Genomic DNA, 9,519 nt, shown 5'->3' on the forward strand with positions numbered 1-9,519 from the left:
GACGACAAGTAGGAAGACACGAAACTCGTATTCGCACTAGAGTCAAATAGCACGTAAGCATATACATTGTTAACACGAAACGTACCGTCAGCTGACAGATTTATTCTACAAATTTTCAGCAACAAGCATCGAATACACACACAAAGTGAAAACATATGTGGGATAACTACTAGATCGTAGAATTTATGTGATCGTTGCTGAAAGTTCTAACACACCATTTACTAAGTTGCCAATGTGGTAGGTGCACAACCATCATGTACACATGCCAACACATCTTTGTAGTCCCTTGAGATGGTGAAGTTATCGTACACAAGCCCATCGCTGCTTTTCTTGTACTCGAAAAGAAGCGAAGAGTGGTTAAATGCCGTTAGTTTCACAAATCCCCAATCTTGGTCTTTATACAGACTCCAAAATGTATTGATCTCGGTGAAATCTGACAAATGGCTACCTCCGCCACCCACGACAACATGAATTGTCCCGTTTACAGTACCAGAGTAGTGAGATATTTCCGGGTTGACACATTGGTTCTACACCAGCACAAAAAGATGAAACAATAAGTCAATATGACCGACTGTTTCCATAAAGACCCCAACTTGTCTAAATAATCTTGATTTGTAAAGATAAAGAAAGGGTAGTACCTGGTATATAGGACAAGTCCTCTCATAATTATGGACATGGCCGTAGAATGCGATGTCCACCTTGTATTTCTGCCATAGCTTCTGCAAGTGTGCTCGTCCCATGGGCTCTTCAAAGGCGCCCTCGTTGGCTAACCAACTATTAGAAGAATATCCAAGAACACGATGAGCAGCAAAGATCAGCCATGGCTGTTTTTGTCTGTCAGCTGATGCAAGGCATTTCTCTATCCATGCATACTGTTCTGAATCTTCTCTCCAGTCATGCTCTGAATCTGCTATGCAGAAGTGAAACATGCCATAATCTGTTGAGTACCTGTAAACAATAATTCATTATGAATAATTTCCATAATAAATATCCATCATGAAACATTCATCATGAATAGTTGGTTTCCAGGTTCTCAAAATATTTACGGTTCTTATTTGAACAATGCCCATTTGATAATAATCCATATGCATGGTACGCTAGCAGCTGGCTCAAGAAGAAAACTCGTCACGATATTAAAACAAGTAAATGGTTAAGAAGAAATCAATAATTTACCAGAACTTAGCTCTGTTGTCTGCAGGAACATAGTACATGGTCTCAGCGGGCACACCACACTCCCCACCTGAATCAGGAGTGTCATAGAATGATCCAGAATTAGGGAAATCACGTTCATGGTTGCCACTGCAGGATGAAAAGTAAGTTGTGAACAAGTTATTTGTTTAGAACGAGACATAAATACGTAGAAATACATACCTTGCAATCATATATGGCTTTGTGGAAGAAATGGCTTGGACTTGTGCTGTGAACTGATCCCATTGTGAAAGAAATCCATTTGCATATGGCAAATCTCCTATATGGAATACTATATCATAGTTGTCAAGGTCACTCACTAACTGGTCTGTAGTGATGAGGGATCCTGGCTGATAATTGGCATACTCATTTGAGCCATCACGTTCCGCCTAAAAGACATGAGAGCATAATTGCGAGAAATGATTTTCAACCAACCAATAAATCACACGCCAAGGTAGAGTCTGGGGGCAAGATGTAATCAAACCTTTCCCATATCTCCAAATATGATAACACGTTGCAGTGAGTCCTGTCCTGGATATGGCGATGATTTGAATGAATAGGTTTTACTCCAAACGGTCGATCCATTCAACAGCCAATGCCCCATTCTGTACTCGTATCTGGAAAAGTATTGTCACAATAGATCCCAGTAAAAAACAAGATCACAAAAGAGAGAAAATAAGGTTGATATTTCTCAACATTAACCGTGTAAAAGTCTTGTCACACATACATGGTGTTTGGCCACAATTCCTTTAAGAAACTAGTGTGGATGAAACCAGGATCACGCCATCCAACTGTGCGTGCAGGTGGACCTGTAGGGCCATCACAATATGTACAGATGTTTGTATTTTCCGGAGGTTTATAAAAAATGGCAGGTGTCGACTACTTTGTAGATCAAGAGATGACAACTTACCGCACATGCTGCCACGAGTAAAGGTCAATGTTCCTGCTGGAGAAAGCTGCTTGGTTTGTCCCTTCCAACCCCATTCAACAAGTGGTGTGGCTTCATCAATGTTGTAGCCACTGGTCCAGGTTACAGTCATCTGCAGAAGCATAACACATTATAGAAAGAATAAAAACAGAACATGAAGCAATCTATTAGAAGTTAACGAACTCAAGTATCACTAGTTGTTCTCTTTAAAGACTGAACCACAAGATTAAATGCAAGTATACCACATCTAGGGACTTGACATGCCTCCGTTCTAGAAAGGCATGGTGGATGTTAGATTTTGGAAACAGAATATCAAATGGCTTGAATTATAGCCAAGTCTAATTTCGGCTTGTCTCACATTAATCCGAACATACTAAATGGCTTGATGACACTAAAATCACCCAACAGTGGAGTCCTACATCGACTAGACAGCAAACCTGTAAATATGTAAGAACTTCACCTCTCTCCATAAGGTCTCTTTTAGAGAGATTAAAAGGGGTTTCACAAAGCAAAAACAACAGGCAACTGATTGAAGAAATCTACCTCATTCCAAGCCTTCCCATGCGCAAGACGAGGATACAGAGGGGCCTTAGGATTTGCAAACGATATAGGATCTGAAACAGCCACCAACTTTGGCTGTAATTCCAAACACAAAGTTAGTCCCATGGGATGCAAGAATCAACAAAATCAGAACCATGTTAGTTTAAGCAAATAACAAATGCAGTAGAAAGAGTGACTTTACATACATTTTCCAATCCGCCTGTAAACAATGCAAATGCGAAGTCTGAACGCTGATTAATGATCTGGAACCTCAGCGAAGCTTTTCCTGTTTGAACATAATTGGCAGTGGAGTGGTTTGCAAACATGTACTGTAACCAAACACATGTCAAGAACAAGATTGATTAGCACAACAATCCAACACTAAAATTGCCTTCAACATTCCAAGTATAGTATCATACCTTTATTGGGGCTGTACATAAGTATGGAACCTCTGGCCAGTTACCAGATTCTGATTCACAATCTGAAGCACTGCCACATTCACTCAGTTGTTCAGAGACAAATATACATATACGATATGCAAGCATTCTAAGCCAAAACCGAACCAAATCAAACCAAACAAACCCAGTGCATCCCACATGGTGTAGAGTCTAAGGAGGGTATGATGTATGCAGGACCGATATGGTTTCCCTGAAGACCCTTGACTTGTAAAGATGCAAGCATTTTAAGGTACTTACTTGAACTTTGCTGGTGAAAAGACTCCAACCCAGTCATCATTAGATGGTTCAGGGTACTCAAAGTTCACATTGATCCATTCAGTATCCTGACCCTGTTATCATATCAACAGTTACATATACCAATTAAGTCGGGGCAAGAGATCTTTGGCCAAATGATACCAAGTGAACTTTACAATTATTGGGTTGACGTCTAAATTAACAACCAAAAATGATGTTAAATGAGTAGTTGATAAATTACGAAAATGTTATCATCCGTAAACTAAATGAGTAGTCGATAAATTGTTGGTGATTTTAGTGTCACCGGTTACATTTAGTGTAATGAATTTTATACGTGTGTTTCAAAGGGATTGAACTTTGTTCTAAAACAAGTATGGAGAGTGTGGAGTGCACGCTTGTATTAGTCTAAGTTGGTAACTCCCGTTTTCACAGTTTTGGGAGTTTGAATTTCGGATAATCAGTTTTGGGAGACATACGAACTTTGAAGACACTCTATATTTTTCTCTAGTTTTGATCTTGATTTCTGCCAAAATCAAGATTGTTGCTTTTACAATTATCCCAATTCGGATTTCGTGATACCAGGCATATACGGTCGAAATATCGAATTTGGAAAGTGATTCACACGATTGTAGAAGAAATCCGGTTATATTTCAACATAAATCAGTTACTAGAAAGACATATATGGGGTTGCTTACCAAACGCTTACCCGAGTAAACATTTACCAAGTCATATTACCTTGGCGGATGAATATGGCAAAGACTAAGAATCTTACCCGGTAAGAGCGAAGACAAGGACGAGAGTCTTATCCTATAAGTGAGGGTGACCAGTCTTAACATGGTTAGCGCTTACCCGATAAGTAAGTGATTGTGTTGAATTTTACCGTTTGGTAAATGCTTGGTAAACGAGCCGTAGTTAGTTATCTATACAAGGATCTTTATCCAGACACGTTTTAACCAACAAAAACAAACATACTCTAAAGCACATATTTCGTTTACTATTTACAAAATTTTAATGGGTCCAACTGTTTAAAGTGTTATACCATTACAAAGTATTCAATGCATGCAATATATCTGCATGCATTCGTCGGTAATAATCGGCACGTAGTAATTTAAAGATGCACAAGGTTCAGGGTTTTTCGGTCCAGGGATCCAAATCCGTTTTCAGAGAGCAACAAAAAGACCCCAGCCAGGATGGGCTGCGCTTTGAGGCTGAAAAAAAAAAAGGCTCGATCGGGTTTTTTGAGGCAGGGATTTTTCGGGCTTAACTGGGCTTAGCCCCTTTTTTAAAGCATATCTCTAGGTAGTATTGCTAAATACAGTGGTGAAACTCTTCACTCAAGTTTTTTGTATATTCTTCAAATATTTTAAAAATAATAATAATTGTTAAGTCTTGTTTGTTTTTTTATTTTCAGCTCTTAATTACCACTTATGACGTTTTGTAATTCAGACTGTTTGTTTTATTTATTATTTTCAGAGTCTCTTATCACTTAATAGGGTCTGAATAAATAAACGATAAACTAATATCTTAATTCTTCTTGTTTCCCCTTTTCTTTGATTCTCTTTATTTCTTCACCGGGGACGCCACCGTCCTTTCATCACCCATGTGAAATGCACTCCCCACCTTCTCTCTCTCTCTCCCTCCCTCCCTATATATATCTAATTTATGTACGTATAGATTAGCTTAAAAGATTAGTGTCTTATTGATTCAGATTTCAGACTTCAGCACCATCTCTTATTAATCAAAAGCAAAATAAAACTTCATAATTCAACACCTCTTAACAAACAAACTTCACCTTAGTCTCACATTGGTTAGCTTTAAGACCCTTTACTAACCTCTTATTCGGTAAGAAACTCTTAGGGCCTGTTTATCCAAACACTTACCTTAAGCATTTATCGGTAAAAATCAACACTTACCTGGTAAAATTGTAAAAGTTTACCGGATAAGAGTTATTGTCTTCATACCAAGTATGACTCTCGTTTCTTGCCATCAATGTTACCATATATGATTCTTGATCATTACCATGTTCATCCAATAAAGTTCCGGTAACCGTTTGGTAAACGGATCTTTGACCATTAAAAACCCCTTCTTTACTCAAAAACTCGTTATATATCTAATGGTTTCACATATTAAAAGAAATAGAATTAGCAAAATCAAGGGATTTGGTTATGAGTGAAGGCTGTAGTCAAACCCTTTCTGATTTTTTCAACTATTTTTTATTGATGCTAAAACGTGCAGAATTGTTCTTTTGAAGAATTGGGTTCCCTTTTTAAAAGGAACATCAATTTTTGGTTTAAAAAATCATTAGTAATAAATGATATATTTTTTTATTAACATGGATATCCAACCACTATGCGAGCCGATTAATCCTAAGACGGCCACCTTCTTTGCAGATAGTCCGGAATCACTGCATTTGAACTTTTTAGACCACAACGGAATTTTTATTCCTGCTTGGATTTGAACCTTGACTTCTTGGTACTTTTGACCTTTGAACCAAGTTCAAACCAATCAGGTAGCAACTTTGTGGTTTAATATTTTTTTTTTATAAAGGAACAAAAAATAGTTGTTATGGACAGACGTCTTCATCCATATTGACTTCTTCAAAATGGAAGCAACAGTTATGGCCTTAAAGCCGACAGAATTTTGACTGATTAGCGACTTAATTTTAAAGACTTGTCTGAATCTGAATTTCGTGCTGTATAGAAAGTTAAAAAATCTGTTAGGAAGAAAAAAGTAGATTAAAATCCCTAAAATTTCTATTCAGAATCATTTAATGATTAGGGCTTGTTCTTGAGGAGCAGCAGACTTAGATCCTAACCTTGAGTTATCATCCAAACTTACAGAAATACAAATAAATCTATACATAAAAAGTAAGAATTTAAATATTATTTACCTGCAACCCCATAAGAAAGGGGTTAGCACGAATGGAAGCCGATTTATGGAGAGCAATAACAGCTTTGTGAATGGCGATCTTGGCGAGTGGTTGTTCACCGATGGGAGCACGGGGATGGTGTTCAAGGCCACTGCTTATGAGACGAGAGTAAGATGAAGAAGCATCACAAGTTCTATAAACAAAACCATTGGAAATCAACAAGAAAAACACTATCAACAGATTATTCATCGTTGGCATTTCATCAAACACTTGTCATGCAAACGATTGTGAAGACTTTCTTTTTTATTTATAGAAGCTAGTGATCGGAGTTTCTTACAAAATCGACCAATAATGTAAAAGAATTCGATTAAAAGATTCGGGTAGAGACTGTTTGAGATTCTTTGATGGAGTTACGGGAGTAAATTGTGGATTTGGTCCTTTGGGTTTGTCTTTTGTTATAGATTTGATTCTTTAGCTTCATTTATTACATAATAACCCTCTATTAAAGCAATTTATCTGTTTCCTTCCCCAAACGTCGTTATCTCGGTTAACTTCGAGGGGAAAAGGATTAATTTACAGGTTTTCTTTGTTTTATTGATTCTCTAATTAGTTTTATTAATTGTCATTCATACACATTTATGCATCAAACATGATGCGGATCCTGAATCACACCAATCTTTGTTGTCCACAACGACCTTCATTGCCGACAATCCTCTTCATCTCCGGCGTCATAACTCACATCCCGAATCTCGTCCCCATCCTGGTCCTGTTACCCTGTGGTTTGTCGCACTTAATAAGATCTTATTGTCGTTGAAGCCTTTTACTGTAACTTCGGGAGAAGGGGTGCCTCCTCAGAAAGGGGGTACCTGGACAGAAAGACCCTATAAAACTTCACCGTTTCGGCCAGGCATTTACATCTCCCTCGCTTCTAAACCAGGTGACGTTCAAAAAACATTCACCTCCGACTCCAAGAAAACCCTATTTGAACAACTTTTGCACATCAGTTATGGGTTTGCTTTTCCTTTTTGCTCATCAAATCTGGATTTGATTTGGTTATAATGTTGAATCTATGAATTCAAGGTTGGGTTATGTATTTATTTAGGTTTTTAACTTAGAATTGGTATCACATTTTTTTGGCATGAAACAGTGATTAATGTTCATATGTTCTTAAACAAAATTGTGATTAGTGGTCGTTTACTAAATGCTTATTTGGTAAGTGCTTATCGGATCACTTTACTTTATTGGATGAACATGACAAATATTGAGAATATTTCCGGTAAGAGCAATGACAAAGACCGAGAGTCTTACCCGGTAAAAGTTTATCAGATAAAAATGTTGCACACGATGTTGTTTTAATAGATTAAAATCTTACCGAGTAAGTTAAGTTGAACTGTTGAATTTTAACGTTAAATGCTTACCAGGTAATAATTGGATAACGACCCCTAAATCTCATATTTCTTGAATGAAATTGTGATTAATGTTAATGCTTGTATGATGATTTTTGTTTGCATTGGAGAAGTTTGTTCTTGATGGTATACATGGATAAGGTGTTGAAGATGAAAACTTAAGAAAAGGGGAAAAATCGAGGAAAACCGATTAAATGACCATTTTGCCCTTGAAATTAATGGATATAACGGACTGACGTTAAGGGAGGGAACCGAATCCAACATAAATTGCATAAACGGAGAATTATTATGTAATAAATGAAAAATAAAGAGCCAAACCGGGAACGAATGAAAAACTTCATATACTAAATCTGTAATTTACTTCTAAAAGTTAAAGGGAAAAGAGCATATGGGTCGGGTTGACAAAGTTGAAGTCATTTGAACAACCCAACATAATATTTACTGTTTGAAAATTTTCAATTCAATCCAATCTAAAAAAACTACAACCCAACCCAAATCACACGGATGGGTTGGTTGGATTGGTCGGATTGAAACTTTGCTATATTATTTCACCATCTAGCTAAGTTTTTTATTTAAACAAAGTAAAATCAAAATGATAACATAAAAGAAAGACCAACAAACTCAAAAAAAGAAAGTTGAAGGTTCGTATAAATAAGAAAATAAAATTACGGTTGATATTGTAATATAATTTTGAATATAACTAATTATGGATTGGTCTAGTGTATAATGTATATATGTTAATCAGTGACTTAAAAATAATATTAAAACTTTAGTATAGAAGTGTATCGGGTTCATCGGGTTGGGTTGGATTCAAAAAATCCTAACCCAATAGATGCGGGTTGGTCTAATTTTGTATCAACTATGTGTCACGTTAGCTCAAGTTGGGTTTTTTTGGGTTTGTTTAGCCGGGTTGGTCAAGTTGATCGGTACGTTGAGCACCCCTATCCCCAAGAATTAAATATACTAAAAGTCGTACTTGTGCAATATGGTATTTGATTTTAATGTTTCGTTTTATTATTTGTTTTTTATTTATTTTATAACATAGTATTAGTATCAACTTAACAATTTAAAAGTTCTCGTTTTTTTAGTTCAATTTTTTTTTATTATAACTTAATTTATGGGCCGTTTACCAAACATTTACCCGGTAAGTACTTATCGGTAAAGTTTAACATTATAATTTACTTACCGGGTAAGATTTTAATCCACCAAAATGGTATCGTATGCAATAATCTACCCGTTAAGTGTTTACCATGGTAAGAGTTAAACGTTTACCATGATAAGAGTCGTCGCCCTCACTTACCGGGTAAGATTCTTGGTCTTTGTCTCGCTCTTATTGGGTAAGATTTTTTATCCTTACCATATTCATCCGGTAAGATAATGTGACTTGGTGTTCACTTACCACTTACCCGAGTAAGCGTTTGGTAAACGGCATCATAGTCTTATCAACAAAGTAATTTATTTTAGGTTTAATATATAATATAATGTTTTTTGTGAACAGAATAATTAAGTATTATAAAGAACTTAATGATTATCCTAATTATATTTTAGATACTTTATATTTAAAACGAGATGCTTATTTTGTATTTAATTATATTTATCAGTTGTTTATATGAATTCAAACATATAACTAAAAAAAGGTGTACTCACGCATTATTTACTCGTAATCTTGAATTTGAAGTAATATACATCATTAAACAAGTACTTGATACATTAAAAATAGTTTTTAAAGGTTTATGTTAAATACTTTATAATATAACTAGAATAGCACTCGCACAATGTAGCGAAACACATCTCGATTTTAATGTTCTATTTTATTATTTGTCTCTGTTAATGTTATAATACGATTTTATATGTTTTTAAGAAAGCAATAATGATTTTATTTTTGAATAAAATATA

At 35.8% G+C, this 9,519-nt stretch overlaps 1 protein-coding gene across 1 annotated transcript; it reads right to left on the reverse strand.

Moving 5' to 3' along the window:
• LOC112509484 (nucleotide pyrophosphatase/phosphodiesterase-like) lies at positions 1–6,585 on the reverse strand. Its single transcript, XM_025114464.1, has 12 exons — positions 6,239–6,585; positions 3,352–3,443; positions 3,076–3,145; positions 2,863–2,985; positions 2,660–2,752; positions 2,099–2,228; positions 1,916–1,997; positions 1,673–1,805; positions 1,372–1,577; positions 1,174–1,299; positions 639–948; positions 1–527 (listed from the first exon to the last, which is right to left on the reverse strand). The coding sequence occupies exons 1-12, from the start codon at positions 6,473–6,475 to the stop codon at positions 222–224; spliced, it is 1,908 nt and encodes a 635-aa protein (XP_024970232.1). The 5' UTR covers positions 6,476–6,585; the 3' UTR covers positions 1–221.
• Between the last annotated feature and the right edge of the window lie 2,934 nt (positions 6,586–9,519).

This window comes from Cynara cardunculus (assembly GCF_001531365.2).
Source record: "Cynara cardunculus var. scolymus isolate 2C chromosome LG 3, CcrdV1, whole genome shotgun sequence".
Taxonomy (NCBI): domain Eukaryota; kingdom Viridiplantae; phylum Streptophyta; class Magnoliopsida; order Asterales; family Asteraceae; genus Cynara; species Cynara cardunculus.

Excerpts from the sequence above, each read along its gene's own strand:
- LOC112509484 (XM_025114464.1), bottom strand. The coding sequence starts at position 6,475 with ATGCCAACGATGAATAATCTGTTGATAGTGTTTTTCTTGTTGATTTCC. Across the intron at positions 2,986-3,075 it reads TATGTACAGCCCCAATAAAG|TACATGTTTGCAAACCACTC; the intron begins GTATGATACTAT and ends GTTTGGTTACAG. Across the intron at positions 2,229-2,659 it reads ATGGGAAGGCTTGGAATGAG|ATGACTGTAACCTGGACCAG; the intron begins GTAGATTTCTTC and ends ATGCTTCTGCAG.